This window comes from Neoarius graeffei, chromosome 16, assembly GCF_027579695.1.
Source record: "Neoarius graeffei isolate fNeoGra1 chromosome 16, fNeoGra1.pri, whole genome shotgun sequence".
In the NCBI taxonomy this organism is placed as follows: domain Eukaryota; kingdom Metazoa; phylum Chordata; class Actinopteri; order Siluriformes; family Ariidae; genus Neoarius; species Neoarius graeffei.
The window spans coordinates 5,588,248-5,605,725 of NC_083584.1; the positions used below are offsets into that span (position 1 = coordinate 5,588,248).

General features: G+C 41.7%; 1 protein-coding gene across 2 annotated transcripts in view; it reads right to left on the bottom strand.

Annotated features, from left to right (window-relative positions):
• rnf19a (ring finger protein 19A, RBR E3 ubiquitin protein ligase) overlaps positions 1-17,478 on the bottom strand; it is a 32,672-nt gene that overhangs the window by 13,096 nt on the left and 2,098 nt on the right. For both annotated transcript variants that reach the window (XM_060942395.1, XM_060942394.1), the window contains exon 2: positions 4,989-5,682. In XM_060942395.1, the coding sequence (XP_060798378.1) occupies positions 4,989-5,682 (694 nt within the window). The remainder of the gene's footprint in view (positions 1-4,988; positions 5,683-17,478) is intronic.

The following is a 17,478-nucleotide window of genomic DNA, read 5'->3' on the forward strand; positions in this document are numbered from 1 at the left end:
AAAGAAAATGATAAATGACAACTTAAAACTGTTTTCTGCAATGTTTTTTTTAAATAACTTTTTAAGAAGAATGCACACAATTGGTGAACAACAGGGTGCATCAATGGCAACTGTTAGACATGCAAACAGCTGAAGCAAAGTCGTGTGTTTTGGGCTGCAGAACTACTGTAGCAGCGAGGAGAAGACTGGGGTTTACTGGAGAAAACACCATGAATCATTTCAAAAACGAAAACAATAAACGGCAAGTAGAACCAGCTGAACAACCTTAGCCGGCACTATTTCAATCCCCAAAGATTATCTTTGATGATGTGCGATTTTGTGTCTGACAGCAAAATCAGTGTGAGTGTGGTACAGTACACAGCTGGCTGAGGAAGTTCTCGAGTATCTTCTGCATTATAGCAGGTAACAGCGTAAACCTGTTTCTGCACTCATACAATCATCACAGCGTTACATTAAACACAGAAAAACTACTGTCACCTTTCATAACCATTATCAATATTAATCAATGTGCTGTAATAACTAATCAGTGCAATTGTTATATCAATGTTCATTATTCAAAAATAATTAATTATCTATAATCCATGAATAACTGTACTACTACTAATAATAAATAGTAATAACTTTTTTAATAATAATTTTAAGAAATTAACTCAATTTTATAACATTTTAATAAATCACTACTTATTAGCTAAATTAATACAGTAGCAATTATTATAATTCAGTATTAATTACTACTAAATAAGCAGTGATTATCAAAATGTAATTTAATAAGTAGTAATCATCAACTACTAAATTATACTAATAAATAATAAGTAGCGATTATTAAAATGCTATAAAATTGATTTATAAGATTAATTAAATTAAAAAAGTAGTAATTATTATTAGTAGTAGTGATACAAACAATTATTCATGGATTATAGATAATTTGTTTTTAATAGTGAACATTGATAACAATTGAACTGATAACATTAACAACAAGTATTACTAGTAGTATTGTTTATTATTATTAGTAGTAGAGTTATATCAATGTTCACTATTTAAAAAAAAAATCTAATCTATGAGTGTTTGTATTCTACCAATTACGTTTTAATAATTTGTAATAATTTTTAATAACTTAATTTTATAACATTTAATAATCCCTAGTACTTATTAATCACTAAATCATAAGTAGTAAAGATTAATAATCAATAATGATTACTATTACTAATAATTATTATTAGTGGTTATTATTATTATTAATTATAATAATATTAAAAACACTGTTGTAGACGATAAGTAAACTTTTTGTACAAATTATTTATATTGTACTACATTTAGAGTTATTGTATTTTCTGGGAGTTCTTTTTAATTGAGTTTTGAAATAAAGGCTGTTTATATATTTATATTAAACTTAGTACAATAAACAATGTTAATTATGTAAAAAAAAAAAGGCTAATCACTATTAGTAGTATTTCCTATAGAGATCTTGCAGTCACGTGACCGGAAAGTTAACAGCCGCCATCTTGTCGGTAAAAAACACCGCTGAATCCTGCTGCACTCGTGTACAGAATGGATCAATTTCAACCGACGGACTACACGGCTCATTTTTCTAATGAACAGATAACTAGATATATGTCTAAAATAAACGATCTACAGATTAGTGACCCTTATGGCTTTCCGGACGGAGTTTTCACGACCGTGTCAGTGGATATTGAACTGCCAGCGGAATACCCAGACGTGTATAATTACCTCATTAACTTTCCCTCGCTGTTCAGTGGTGAAGCACTGTGTGCTTATAAATCTGTGAACAGTTATCTTTACAGAAATTCAGGATTTGTCAGCGACTCAGATGTGGCATCTTGTAAACAAGAAAATAATCCTCATCGGACGGGTAAGTCACTTAAGTATTGAGTATAGCACTGACCAGCCGATTATAGAATAGAATAAGGTAATTCCAGCTGTAATTCCAAATTGCCCGTCTTGTTTACATGGATCTGGCGTTGGAGAGGTAGAGGCTTGGCAGTGGAGATTTGAGTGGCTGTTTTCTGAGCTTAATCAACAGGCCGGCTCTGCCTGCAGCCTCGCTTTTGCTTCCTCTCCCGACGCCGCCTCCTTCGCTTTGCTTCCGATAACAATCCACGGAGACCCCGCTGGTCTCGCTATCTCGTCCGGAATGTTGTGCATGTGATGGAAATCGCTACAAACCATCATTTTCTGCTGGAAACCAATGTCCAGTAAGTCCATACGGTTGTAGTGGATATTGAAGATTGAAGTCTGATATAGACAAACACCACGCAAAAAAACACACAAAAAACAAAAAACGTGCACAGGTAGGGAGAGCTTGTAGCCGCAGCCGTTGTAGTAGAATTGTATATAGTAGGGTTTTCCAGAAGAAAAGGTAGAAGTAGAAGCAGAAGTAGAACCAGAAGGCGGAAATATGGCGTTTGACCGACAAAATGGCGTCTGTCACAATCTGGATCGGCTGTGACGTCACATGCAAGTGCTCCATAAGTCCCATTTTCCACCTGACTCGTGTGCATGCGCGAACCCCCCTGCGTTTCACTCTGGAGCGCTTGACCTCTAACATACGCGCGCCTCGTGTCAGTGAAAAACCAGTTTCCCAGTCCGCCGTGTCCCCAGCGCTGCGTTACCGCCTTTAAACACATTTGTGCGATCCAGCGCTTTATCACAAACGATTCTTCTTATTTTGGGGGTATTTGTCATCCCCCAACCACTTGTCGTTAAACAGACATCTTCCCATAATTATCAACGCTTTCTAGCGCCCACATAAGCTACCTGCGCATCTCTCACTCTTCACAACCACCGCACCACACCACCTGCAGTAGCCTCCTAACGTTAGCTCTTGATCTACAGAATGCACAGAACCAATGCTGCCCCCAAAAGGTACACTGGTCACTTAAAATTACGGTTAAAAAAATACCCCAAACCGGATGGAGACATTTCACTCGTTCGGTCCGATATTAAATTTAATACCTCCCTTTCAAAAATTCCAGTCATTCCAAACAATTTAAGACGTTTTTAGGCCTTGAAAACCGAAAGTTGTATTTAAGACTTTTTAAGGACCCGCGGGAACCCTGGTTTTGTAACCTTTTCCAGCCTGATGAGCATCAACAAGGCTTTTTCTGAGGTCCTCAGAAATCTCCTTTGTTCGTGCCATGATACACTTCCACAAACGTGTTGTGAAGATCAGACTTTGATATATCCCTGTTCTTTAAATAAAACAGGGTGCCCACTCACACCTGATTGCCATCCCATTGATTGAAAACACCTGACTTTAATTTCACCTTCAAATTAACTGCTAATCCTAGAGGTTCATATACTTTTGCCAGTGACCCACACCAACAGGATGACTCAATGACACCTTAGATGAGCTTTTCATCCATGAGAGGATAAATACCTGATACTCCCTACTAGGGATGTTAACCGATGACCGTTTGACCGGTGGTTGACCGAATCAACGTCAACCAGTTAATTTTTTTTTTGGTTGTTGGTGAAAAAAAAAATATCAATTGTTTTGAAGCTGCCGATTTTGGAGCGGAGAACCTGGAATTCTGTGTTTGTAAACGCTTGGGCCATGCCATGCGGTGTAAGGATGACAGCTGACAAATCAGAAACACCCATTCAGTCACGTCCTGCCCTCCCGCCCCAGTTAAAGACAGCTGACAAATCAGAAACACCCATTCAGTCATGTCCCGCCCCAGTTGAACACAGCTGCCACTCGGCGAAAGAAAAAAAAAAAAAAAAGTGTAGAGACAGGCTTTTTAGCTTACAAATTACTATTCTGTGGTTTTTTTTTTTTTTAATTATTATTAGAAGGCACATGGAGTTTAGTCCTGCCTTGGCCAGTGCATTCTGAAAGTATGTTTCGGTCTGTAGCCAACAATGCATGTTATTGCAGATCAGATCTCTCCACACAAACTAAAGGTGCAGATGCCGACTTTTTCACGGACTGTAACGGCATTTGCTTATGTAGTAATTTTAATACAGAATTTACGCTGATGAAATTATTCAGACACTCCAACGCCCCCCCCCAAAAAAAATCGGATCTGCACGAGCCGTGAAAAATGCGCGCCGTTTGCATCCCTGTTTAAACTCATAGGTTAACCGACTTTAACCGGCTAATGAGGCTCGGTGGTCGGTCAAGATTTTTTAGTTTTCGCCATCCCTACTCCCTACTAGTCAGACAGAACTGAAGAAGCCTTTCGGATGAGAGGTGAAACGTCTTCAAGAATCTTCAAGCAAGTCCAGTTGCTCTCTTTTACCATCCACAGTTTACCATGACCTGGATGACTGAGACTCTTCACAGACATACTTTTGCCACTCACAGATATGTAATATTGGATCATTTTCCTCAATAAATAAATGACCAAGTATAATATTTTTGTCTCATTTGTTTAACTGGGTTCTCTTTATCTACTTTTAGGACTTGTGTGAAATCTGATGTTGTTTTAGGTCATATTTATGCAGAAATATAGAAAATTCTAAAGGGTTCACAAACTTTCAAGCACCACTGTATAGTGAAGAGTACGTGTGAGAGATTCTGGTGCAAGTTTGTCAGATGTTTGGGTATCGTTAGATGTTAGTGGGCGTGTCATGTCACTATGGACAGTATTATTGCGAGAGCAGTTTTTAATATATATATTTATTTTTTTAAATGTCTAAACCATCCGGGATGTTGGAACATAACTCAGGAAACATACGGGGAACAACCACCACCTGGGAATTCTGCAATTTTAAAATATTCAGCCATGAAGAAGGTTTAACCCTCAGGAACTTAAACACAGATAGAGTTTTACATTATTGTACAGCTGTTTTGGTGACGTGTCTCAGAATAACTTCATTTTATTTAAAAAAAAAAAAAACCTATAGAGTAATATAATGTAAATTAGTGTGTGTACAACTAAACGTGCAAGTATAACTATAATCGTGTCTAGTGCAAGTGTGTCTATAAATATGTACGTGTATACAAGCGTGTATGTGCATGTTACCCGCAGTCAGGGGCGGGGCACCATCGACAGTCAGGGTCAGCAGCGAGCCACCTCCTGAGCATGAACTCCTCGTACTTCTCCATGAGGGCGCGGTCTCCGAGGATCATGCGGATGTCGTGGGGGTTGAAGCGCTCGGAGCACTCAGGGCAGCTGATGTTCACGCGGCTCTCCGAGATCTCGATGCGCAGGTACTGCCTCAGACAGTCGGCGCATGAGCGATGATGACACGTCATAATGTCAGGGAAGCGGTCTCGGGCATGGCGCAGCAGGCAGAGAGGACATTCCAGGAACTCGGAAGACGCAGAGGATGCGGAGGATGACGTGGACGTGGATGCTACTTCCTGCTGCTGCTGCTGCTGCATTTCCGACTGGACAACACTCTCGACGCTCGCGATGCCATCCACACCGCCAGCCAACGCTCGCGATTTGCAAGACTTCGGGTCCAAGCGGCGTCTTCGGAAAAGGGAACGAAGCGAGATGCCCCGCTTTTTTGGCGTCTTTCTGACGGAAGAGGAGGAGGGGAGATCCCGCTCCAAGTCCTGGGTCTGATTCAGACTCATTTCTCTGTAAGGAACACTGGAACTGGGGGAAGACGGCAGGGTGCTAAGACATGGTGCCGAGGCGAGTTGGACTGAATCATGGAACTGGGGTGCCGGTCTCTGCTCAGACTCACCGGACAGGACCTCTATGGAATCTGAGGAAGAAACAGAGGAGCAGTTAGAGTCAGTTACCCACAGTGAATCACTTGGACTCAGCTCTGACAAACCCAATCAGCAGAGGTTCTCTCCATCCCTGACACTGGATCAGCACAAACACACTGAATCACCTGCAATAAAACATCTGTGAATCATTTTTACTGACTCAGCACTGCCTACCTGACTCACCAACACTGACTCAACCGGGCCAGAGTCATGATTCTGAATTGATCCGAATCCCACAGAGGCTTAAAATACAGCATATTCAAATGTTTGGCAGATGGAACAGCCAGAGTTAAATGGTGCAGGTTACGCAAAATTTGCATATTCTTGAAGGTCAATTTAAATCTGTTGTAATAAACATTATAAATGGGTTTATTTGAATGGACACTGAATTTAAAAAAAAAAAGTTCATGGACTTCTGATTATCATAAAGCCCAGACACAAATGTGTAAAACTGCAACTGCAAAATACAGACCATAAACTCCTCACAGATACAGGGATACGATCCAGGAAAAGTGCTCACACAGCCAGATTACTGCAATGAAACACACACACACACCTCCCAGACGTCCTGCGAGTCTCACGGTCTGAAAATGCGAGCAGGCCTCTACTCAAAGCAAACAACATTCCTGAGGAGGGAAATTCCTGAAGCACACAGAAAAGATGAAATGCTGCTTACAGCAAACTTCTGTCACTCTCTCACAGCACCGACGCTCTCTGTTACCCTACACGGACAGCTACACTACACGCGGGGACGCAGTCTGGTAAAAAACTGAGCTATAAACCACTCTTCAGCTTTCTGAACTCAGGAGAACGTCATACCTTCAGAATCTCTTACGGAAAAAGTGACCGGAGCGATGAAGCAGCAGTAACTGCCTCATTACCATTTCAGTAATCAACACACTGGCTGGAATAACTAACCCTGCACTAAGCTCCGCCCAAAACGCTGACTGACCTACTGTAGCTAGGGAACAGTCACTAGGCAACACCCCTTTCCATCTGACGAGCTTTCAGGAGGTCCTGAGATGTGTAAAATTGAAACGATGATGAATTTCAGAACTTTAAGGGAAGAAAAAAAAAAAGAGGGAAAACACTTTAAAAGGATTAAGTGTTTAACTATTTAATAATCTAAACACCTCATTTATTTGCTAACATGAATAAATTCCACTGTGCACGATACAAGTACAAGGAGATCATAAACCTCAGAGAGACGCACACAAAACTGATTTAGTTTACAGAAACACTAAAATATTAATAACATCCTAAAACCTGCGTCCACCACACTGGCTTTATTGTGGACTACATCTGAGCTCAGGCTGAGGCGATACGACCAAAAAAAAAAAAATTCTCGAAGACATTTCTACATATAATGATGGGTAGTGCTGCTAAGAATTCTTTTATTTATGAAAAATTTTGGTGTGGGGGGAGATAAGGGCAATTCCATGTAAATGTCAACCTCACCATGCAAAAATAAAGCAACATGTAATACATCAAAACCACTCCCAGAGATATCACCTAGGCCTGTATTTTACAGATGTGAATAAGTTGAACCAATTTGTCACAAGAATTGTTCCCTTCGCCTTAATGTCAGTCTTTCTTTCTTATAATGTAAACCCCAAGCTAAAATCAACTTTGATCATGTACAATTCTATATTATTGCCACAAGCCACAGAAATGTATGCTAAAATCCACAAAACAGCAAAACAATAGCCATCCTAAATATTATTTAAGAACTTTGATAGTTTTAGCTGATATTTAGAGAGTTTTTCAAAGGGTTATGGTGGTTAAATTGCTGATTTTCTAAACATACGCCATGTCTATTTCAGACGAGTCACATCCATAACGGAATTTTGTCGCATCCATAACGCTGACTTTTCCTTCCGAAACTCTGCATGAAATACAAAATATTTTAAACAAAGATTTTTTAATATTCACCTTGGACCCCTCTATCAAACGGATATCTCCATTTCGACATTAGATTGACAATTTCACAGAGTTTGATAAAAATGTACAGTCACCCAAGAAAAGTGATACTTTTTCTGTCGCATCCATAACGCATCTTTTATTGGCGTTTTCTGGCATGCCCTAGATGTACTATGGGAATTGTTCTTGTTCTATCACTTCTCCAGTATGGTACAGCCTTAAAATATGCCACACCTGTTTAAATACTGGGAGACAATAAAACATGCACTGGGTCATTTGTTGCCATTTTGAGTTCAAGTGTCACGTCCATAACGCTGGAATTGCTCATAAACAATGTCCTAAGAAGAGAGTATTGTTAACTAAAAATGACCACGATATCATTACAGCATGGCTGTATCGCCCGGCTCTAACTGACCCCATCTAAAGCTTCCACGCTGGGAGTCTTGTGAGGAGAGAAATGGAGAGAAAAGTGAATGAAAAGCTGTGATTTTCAAAGTGTGTAACTGAGGGTCGGAGCGATACGCCAAGAATAATCACATCACTGTCTGGAGACATTTCTACAGCACACGTGTACCACAATATACAGGGATATTACAGCAAACAGTATCACACTGTCTGAATGCACTAGCTAACAGTTACCATGACAACCACCAGTAAAGGTTAAAGGAGATACGTAGAACATTTATTTTTAAATAAATTTGAGTGGATAGTACCCCCATCCTTGACTCTTGTATGCTGCATAAATGGGAATAAAAAAAATATTTGAGAGTTAAAATTGACCGCAAAGTTGTGATTGGAGCTGCGCCGCTGAGCCAGCCAGCCCTGAGTGCGTGACGAACCGGCTTTAAGGCCGAGGCCTTTTACAGCTATAGACCAAAGTCATATAAATAAAAACTTATGGTGAAAGTAAGAAATAGCGTTACCGACTCGCTCAACTAAGACTGATTTGACTTCACTGATTGGGGGTTGGCTCATGTACATGCATTTTCACTGATAAAACACAAAAGGCTCATTAAATAAATCAGATGAACTGAGAATCACATTCTGAAGCAAATTAAATAATCTTATACCGCTAACTTAAACACACAATACAAGTTACATGGATTACTCTAAATGCAGGTAAACAAGTTTGTCGTTTTGTATCCAAATGAGAGTCGGAGCTTACCCGTCTGCATTCTCGCTTCTTGAAGGCCGATCTTGTGGCCAATTGTTTCAAAAACAATCTGACTTTCAGTTGTTCGTTCAGTTCTCCGTTCATTCACTTCTTCCACGTAAGGGCGAGATATTGCTGCTGAGGCGAGCATATCTAGCGGACAAATCAGACAGCTGCTCCACTCATTCTCCATTTTCTCCATACTGAGTACTCCGCCATTACTGCTCGGCTCACGCAATTACTAAAATCCAGGACGGGACGTCACCAGTTTTAGCAACAACTGCGGGGAGGTCACTGCCTGAGCGATATGTCCCGTCCCGTCTTTTAGCAACAACCCTCGGCTCACGCGCCAGGAGAACTGGTGCAACTGAACTTACTTTCCCTTTCCTTTAATTATTGGTACTGTACCCCCTTTCAATACGGGCTTATAGCCAACACTTCAACAGATCAGAGGTCTCGTATGGGCCTTCAGTAAAATGTGCAGAGCAGGGCTTTGAACCAGAATTTTTCTCCTATTGATTCGTTCCGAACAGAAACGGAATTTTAACGTTTCCGGTTTTGGGTTCCACCATTAAATAGACGTTCCCGAACCGGTTAGAACAAAAAAATTTCGTTCCCGGAACGGTTAATTACGTTCCCTGTCAGCTGTTTAACAAATGGCTATAAAATTATGTCTCTGTCTCATCCAGCTTAAGCCAAATGTAGGCTAATTCTATTACAACCTTCATTAAATAAGACAAGAAATAATTCAAAACAATTATTTCAAATGTTGGCGATTTGGATTCTCAGTATGTCTTCCCATCTACACAAACAGAAAAAGTGCCAAAAATGAAAGATAATTCGTTTAGTGTGTTACCAAAGGCTAGTCAGGCCCTATAGAGGGCTACCGCATGACGTCACCGCGTCGCGAGATTTTGTTAGGCGCCATATTGGAAGACCAAGTACACATCTATGCAAGTACATACATTCATAAAACAAACTACACCTGAAATGTAGCCAGGGCCGGTTCTGCCCTAATCTGGACCCGGGTGCAACATCGCGCAACCCCCCACCAAAAAAAACACCAGTCTAAATCAGGACAACCATCACATAACTATAAACATTTTATATCAACTATTTTAACTAAATGGACTATAATAAATAAGCCTGCAGGCAGCCACGGCAGGCTGCCTCAGAAAAGTAACCATTTGTCCTACCTTAAAACTCGTTTTGCATTTTCTGCCTCCTTTTTTGTATTTTCGACCCTGCGTTTATTTTCTTTCCTTTTCTGAAAACCCGATTTGTGTCCAGACATTTTGTTCTGCTACCAACGAACTAACTCGTCAGGTCTCGTCTCTCGAGCCCGCGATGATTCCCGTGGGAAGGGCAACAACTGCTACATTTTTACAAACAGCCAATAGGGAGGTTGCATCGTTCAGGCTCTTCTTTGCTCAGACACTCAGTAATGCACTTACTCACTTTATCACATGGAGATGTGATAGCAGTCCACCTTCCCGCTCTCTCCATTCAGTCAGCGAACGTCACACAGGAAGTGAACCCCAGCGGGTCATAGAAACTTGTGCAGGAGAAGAATGGCTTTATTTGTAGGCTACGGAAACTTTGAGGAACGAAATAAAAACCGGTATTAACCGGTTACCATTATTTTTAATAAGCGTTTCTGTTCCGGAACATAAAAAATAATAAAGTTTCTGGTTTCGTTTCTGTTCCATGTGAAATAGAAAAAGTTCCCGGTTTTCGTTTTCGTTCCTTGAACTGGTTCAAAGCCCTGGTGCAGAGCAGAGGAGAGACCACTGCGTAGGCGCCCGATGTGCCCGTGAACTTCTCGCAAAACGTGTCCAAATCTTTGCAGTTTGAACATTCTTGGGCCATGAACGCAACGTAAATCCACCTTCTGTCATGTTGCTGCACCGGCCAGCAACACATCTACGTGGCATGGCGATAAATTCGCTCAAAATGGAGGATCGGAGTTGCAGTCAGCTCTGTGTTTTAGTATAGCGGAAATGGCGATGAGACCGATAGACTTCCTGCTGTGACGTTATGGACATCAAGGTCATTCACTCAGACCGCTACCTATATAAATCACTTTAACTGTAAAAATTACCATATTAGATTTATTGCTGACGCTTAAAACCATTTCTATGCCATTCTTGAAGCCTCAAGGCATTTATAAACAAAGTGAGGCCATGGCTCTGCGGATATGCTTTAAAAAGGCAAGACAAAATCAACACACAGCAAGACGCACACACACACCTAACCATCTCAAAATAAACAATCACCACATCTAATGGTATATGTGTACTCCGTTTGTTGGGGGATTGGTTGGTTTACAGAATTCCTACCATCAGCAACACATGTGTGAGCAAAGGGAAAGAGAAACTGCTGCTTTTCTGAGGAAACATGCAATCTGAGTCAGCGCACACACACTTTCTTCTAGTTGGAGAGGCTTTAAAGGAACCGTTTCTGCAGTGTGTGTGTGTAACAGGACAAGGTTCCTGGAAGACGTTTATTCACAGAATTTCCTGCGACATTCCCTTTTTGAGAAGGGATTTCCTCAATGTGACATTTCAGCACACATACACACACTACATGTAACTCTAATCAAATAAAATGCCCAGTCGTATTAATAACCTGTAATAAGTTGTGCAAGTCCCTGTGGTAGAAGAGAAATAAGGCACTGGGTCATGCTGTTCTGGTAAAATTATCACCAGAGACTCCGCCCCCTTTTCCACCAAGGCGGTTCTGGAGCCGGTCCCTAATCTCTAACCGGTTCTTCGTGTTGACAGCCAAAGAACCGGCTCTCGGCTGGAAAACCCGGTTCAGGAGCAGCACCGACTCTGCTGATCTAGAACCAAGAACCGCTTACGTCTTAGCATCTAGTCCGAGTCATCCAAAGAAGAGACAATGTACAGTAGGCCATCGGTGTTGTGGTGCTTGGCGGTAATATGGTGAATTAGCGGTGCAGGCTCATGGCTGGGAACGCCAAGACGTACACAGGGATGTAATGATGTGGCCCTCCAGCCTGTGGGAGAGAGATTCGGTTCTTAGAAGAGAAAAAACCCTGAACCAGCACTAGATCAAGCACCTGGTTCACGTAGGTGGAAACGTGGTACGTGTGTGTGAGTGTGTTACTCAGTGCTGTGATGATACTCAATGTCTTGAGTAAAGTTCAGAACAGTGTGTGCGAGCGCGTGCGTGTGTGTCAGTCTACAGGTCAGTAGAGATAAAGTTTATCAGCACTGATACGGGCCAGTGTTCAAAACTAACACTGTGGAAAAACAATAAACAAACTCCACACGGCTCGCTCACCGTGCGCTAATAACAGCGCATCAGCGAGGACACCGAGTTAGCATCACTGCTGTGAAGCACAGGTGTAGGAAATAAATCAACTCAAGTTAAACATCATCAGAGCTCCATCACCTGATTTTATTTGTTTACTTACTTTTTTAAAAGTCTGATACCGACAAAAAGCCATGAAACAATAATCACTTTCCCTCAGGCCTCAACCTTAACTTTTGACACCTTTTTCCCTGCAGCGCAAATGGCCTCAAAAGATTTTGCCCCCCTTGAATTTCCTTTTGCCCTAAAGTTCTGCTGTATTTCAGCAAGTTCTCGAGTACACGGTTCAAGGCAACACTGATGTTTTCTAGGGGTATAACGGAGTTGTTTAAACAAAGGTACCTTTTTTTAAACATTTATTACTGCAACAGAACAAGACAAGCCCTGAAAACATGAAACACAAATCAATATCATATGCAAGATTTGCGTACGGTACGAGTACATAATGCATTTTTATATAGAATTCAGGACACAAAAAAAAACCCCACACACGTTTGCCTAGCAATATCACAAAGATGAATTATAAAACTAAAAACATTATAAAACAGGAGTCTGTACTGCAGTACTGTCGCATTCAGTTTGCCGTTGCATTTAGGAGGAAATTAAACAACCTGGCCACCTCATCTACGCATGCATGATAGGCCAACGGCCATGATAAATGGGGGATAATTTGCCTGAAGTGAGCCAGTCAGAATCGCTGTTACAAATCGGGGAAAAAAGAAAGGAGGGGGGAAAAAAAAAAAAAAAAGGGTGATCACAGGAGAGGAGGAGATGCTGGTTAATACGTCTTGTTTTTTGTGATGTACTTGATCGAAAATAAATTTTTGTGCTTAAAGAAGCTGACCATAGGTGTGCCCAAACGGGCCTAACTCACTAAAATATTTCTACCATAACGTCTTGGTCGGGCAAATCGGGCATTTGGGCAATGCCTGGTGTTGAGGCCTGTCCATCTTCTGACATCAGACACCCTGAGTATCAGATGATCCAGCTCCTGACCAATCAGATTCAAGAACTCAATGACAGCGCGTTATAAAAGTATAAAATAAAAATCAATCCCAACAAAAACACAATCAAACCTCTTTATATGTAAAACGTTTCCAAATCCATTTCCCCCCTCCTGCGTCACAAAATCCAATCTCACTCCAGAGCCACAGTTTCAGCCGGACACTGATCCTGTGAGCGCTGGATTCGGATGAAACTCGACACTTTCCTCACTGTCCTGCTGATTCCATAATTCAGCCCTGAGTGAACCTCACACTCAGCTCAAGACCACCACGTCACGTTACGCACATCAGGAACTCGCTGCTTCCAGCGGTTGAGTGGCGGACACTTCAACCCCGGGCCAATCAATCAAATCAACATCATGCACAAAAATAACAGCATACGACGGCATTCAGGGAGAAGAACTAAAACTAAACTGTAAAGTTAGTGCTGTGTACAGTATCGTTCAGCTTCCCCCTCCGCGTTCGTGCTGAACGAAGAGCCGAGACTCAGGAGAGGTCAAACTGGTTAAACACCAACTGCACTTTAGATAAGAGACTCAAACACTGAATCAATAAGCACGTTAACTCATTAACTCCAAACTGCACTCAGTTCGGTCGGTTTCTGAGAGATTATTCAGCCAACATTTACTGAAAACCCTCTTAATGACCTGAGCAGTCACATGATCACCCAGTCCAGTAGGTTTCAATCAAACGTCACATCAAACTCCAAGAATAACTTCACTGCACACAGAGAGAGATTTCTCTCAACATACAGTAAAAGATAAATAAATAAAAACAAAAACGCTCATGAATTACCAGGATGTACCTGTGTGCAGTGAGCATGAGAAACAGATAAAAGCCCGAAATAAATAATGACCTTTAAACTGTGTTGTGGGCGTGGCCTGAGACCTGCTGATTAACACAGTCCAGTGAAAGTGATTTGGGTGGTGTTGCCCTGTGAGCAGGTGAAGGACCTCTGCGGGACGGAAACGATCTGACCGAACAGCCCTGAAACGCATCGATCACTCTCCGCCATCACCACCGACTCCACAGCGAGGAAGTGACTTTGTCCCATCACACAGAATGTAGATAAAACACACACACACACCTGTGTAAACACTCAATACCTGAAACGTTTGCTGTTCTAAGAAACCTCAACTAAATTTTCATGGCCCGGGTTCAGCCCTGCATTGAGATGATAATCATGCGTCAGAGAAGGTTGTTTAAAAACTCCTGAATTGTTTCCACTCCAGCAGAAGGTAGTTGTGTCTCCAGACAGTCGGGAGGAACGCCGGCTCTGAGGAGTTCCGTATTTGCTCCCACAGCGTCCATGTCATCTCAGAGAAACCGTTAACCATCACGTCACTGAAGCTGATTTCTATCTAACAAGTTGCTCGTCAGCTAACAAACCTACATCAAGAAACAAGCTCCTCACACTAGATCTCTCACTCCTGGTCTTCCTAAGGAGATGCAAATGGACATGTTTATCTTGCTAACTTTGACCAGCTACCCAACCAGTTTACGGCATCTGTCTGAGCAGCACTCGTGCTTCCTGTTACTGTAAAACGAAACGACTTACAACAAAGCTGTGATTAAGAAACTTGTACACTTCTGAATCCTCTCCAATATAAACACTTGGAGTTGACACACACGGCCGCATGATTAAAGATGAGGTTTGATTTAAAACACTCGGCTACAGGACCATTAGAACTGAACACAAGCTCAGGTTCTCTCACAACTGACCTCAACTCACAGACTAAAAACATAAGTCACGATCGAAGGTAAAATAAATCCACGTGTACAGTAACACCCTGATGCTCTGATTTCAGTCGAACGTCTAACACCAAACATTTCTGTCTAAACCACAGTCACATGGTCATGAGTCAAAAGGAGTGAGACAGACAGAGGCTTCAGTCTCTCATTTCAGCAGAAGTGTCCCATCAGCATGACACTGTGGTTCCTCAGAAGAGGAAATGAACACACCTTGGTCAGTCTCTCTCTCACACTGCGTTTGAACTTGTGCACTATAAACTGAACCCACTCTTGATTACAGTGAGGTCGTCTGAATGAGCGCGCCCGCCGGACTCCGCCCCAGAATGCAGTGCGTCTGAGACGCAGGTAAGACCGGGTCTGGTAGTGATGGAGGGGACAGTGAGTGATGGACAGGTTTACAGTGTAGACAGATGAGGAGCTGAGAGGCTGACGGGATAAAAGGACTAAAGCGCCGCTGCACTGCTCCCTCTCTCTCTCGGTCAGGATGAAGATCGGAGTAAATCTCACTACACCATCATCAGAGCTGCATCATGGGTAATGTAGGAACCCGTGACCCAAAGGGAGAACTAATGAAGTGCTGGAGATCAGGTTCATTCTGAAGATGGCTGAGAGAGTCTGTCCCTCAACTGGATTAACAACCTGAAATTGTTTGTTTTATATAAACAAAGGTTTATATAAAATCTTTACTAATGGCACTTATATTACACAATAATCACAGAGAGAGAGAGAGAGAGAGAGACACACACAAAGACAAACAGGACCAGAAACAGACTGGGGAAGGAGTAGAGGGAGGGATAGACACAAGGACGGGCGGATGGACGGGGAGTAGGGTATTAGGCAGAAAAAGAAATTTACCAGTCAAAAATAATATTTTATATAATCCTGATAAGCGCCGCAGGTGCGAAGACGAGCGCTGCAGGCGCGAAGTCCCTCTAGGGGGGTCTGGGGGCATGCCCCCCCAGAAAATTTTTGAAATTTAGACTTCATTTCCTGCATTCTAGGACATTTTCAGGGTGAAATGGCGTGTAATTTTTGATCAGAAATATTGCATATTTTTACTTTGTATTTTTTTCAGTTTCACTCCTGAATGTATCAGATGTATGTATGGTGTTTGATTTGGTAACAAAAGTGAAAAGAAAAACAACAATGAATTGTATATAATCTTTTGATCTAGTTACAGTATTTAATAAAAAAAAACCCAACAGTATTCTATTTTACCATACCCCAATGAAACCCCCTTGTTAATCAATGTATCACACATACCTTTTCTGTCTTTTTGTGGAAAAACGAATCAGTTTTTGTCACATTCAATTTGGGGCGTTTGTTGGGATTCATCTTGATCCAGAAGAGTGAGTCAGCAAAAAAAATGCGGTTCTCCCGCCAAGAAAGAGGAAACTACAACGCAGGGTGTTTGGCAATTTTCGACCAATCAGAATTCGCGATTTATTCAGTCCGCATGTTACAAGATTCAGTGCGGGCCAAAATGGCGGAAACGATGAAATATTCTGATTTTTCATTTCAAGTTTTCAGTATTTTTCGTATTAAACTGTGTTTCTTACGATTTGTAAATGATGGCGGAACCACACACGGACTGGCCATCGGGAGTAGCGGGAGTTTTCCCGGTGGGCTGGTGGTTCAGTGTGGGCCAGCGGAGAAAAAAAAAAAAAAAAAAACAGTTGCGCGCTGGCCTTTAATATGATAAGCAATGTTAACAGTTTCTTTAACAAACTGTTAACATTGCTTATCATATTAAAAGGCCAGCGCGCAACTGTAATAAGCAATGTTAACAGTTTGTTAAAGAAACTGTTAACATTGCTTATCATATTAAAGGCCAGCGCGCAACTGTTTTTTTTTTTTTTTTTTTCTCCGCCGGCCCACGCTGAACCACCAGCCCACCGGGAAAACTCCCGCTACTCCCGATGGCCAGTCCGTGTGTGGGCGGAACATAACTGGATTTATCGGACGACATGTGGGAGTATTCATGTGCGAAAATTTTCGGCATTATCGTCCGTTTCAGTATCCGTCTGTGTGTATACTTGCCCGTTGAAATCGGCAATCACCCGTCAAATTTACGGGTGGACGGGTCTCTGCCTAATACCTTAACGGGGAGTAGAAGAAGAACCCTTTATTCGTCACCTGCACACTTCAAGCACAGTGAGATTCATCCTCTGCATTTAACCCATCTGAAGCAGTGAACACACACACACACACACTCAGAGCAGTGGGCAGTAGGGCTGGGTATCACCAGATACCTCACGATACGATACTATGGCGATATTTTACCCACGATAACAATAATATCACGGTACAGCGATTCTGCGATAATCGATATATTGCAAGAAATTTCAACCACATCACGATATCTGTGTCACTGAAGAAAATCAGAATTTATTGACCACTGTAAAATTACATTTCACATACATAACTACACACTCTTGCCAGACATATATTTGTCTCTATTCCACTGCTGGCAAAACCAAGAGTTGCTTCACTACAACATACAGAAAATTCCCATTTCTGTGCTAGTATTCTCAACTTTTCTGTAAGCATGGACACATCAGTGCTGCTTAACAAGCAGAATCAAATTGTTTTATGAAAACTTAAAACTTGCACTGCAGACTGCA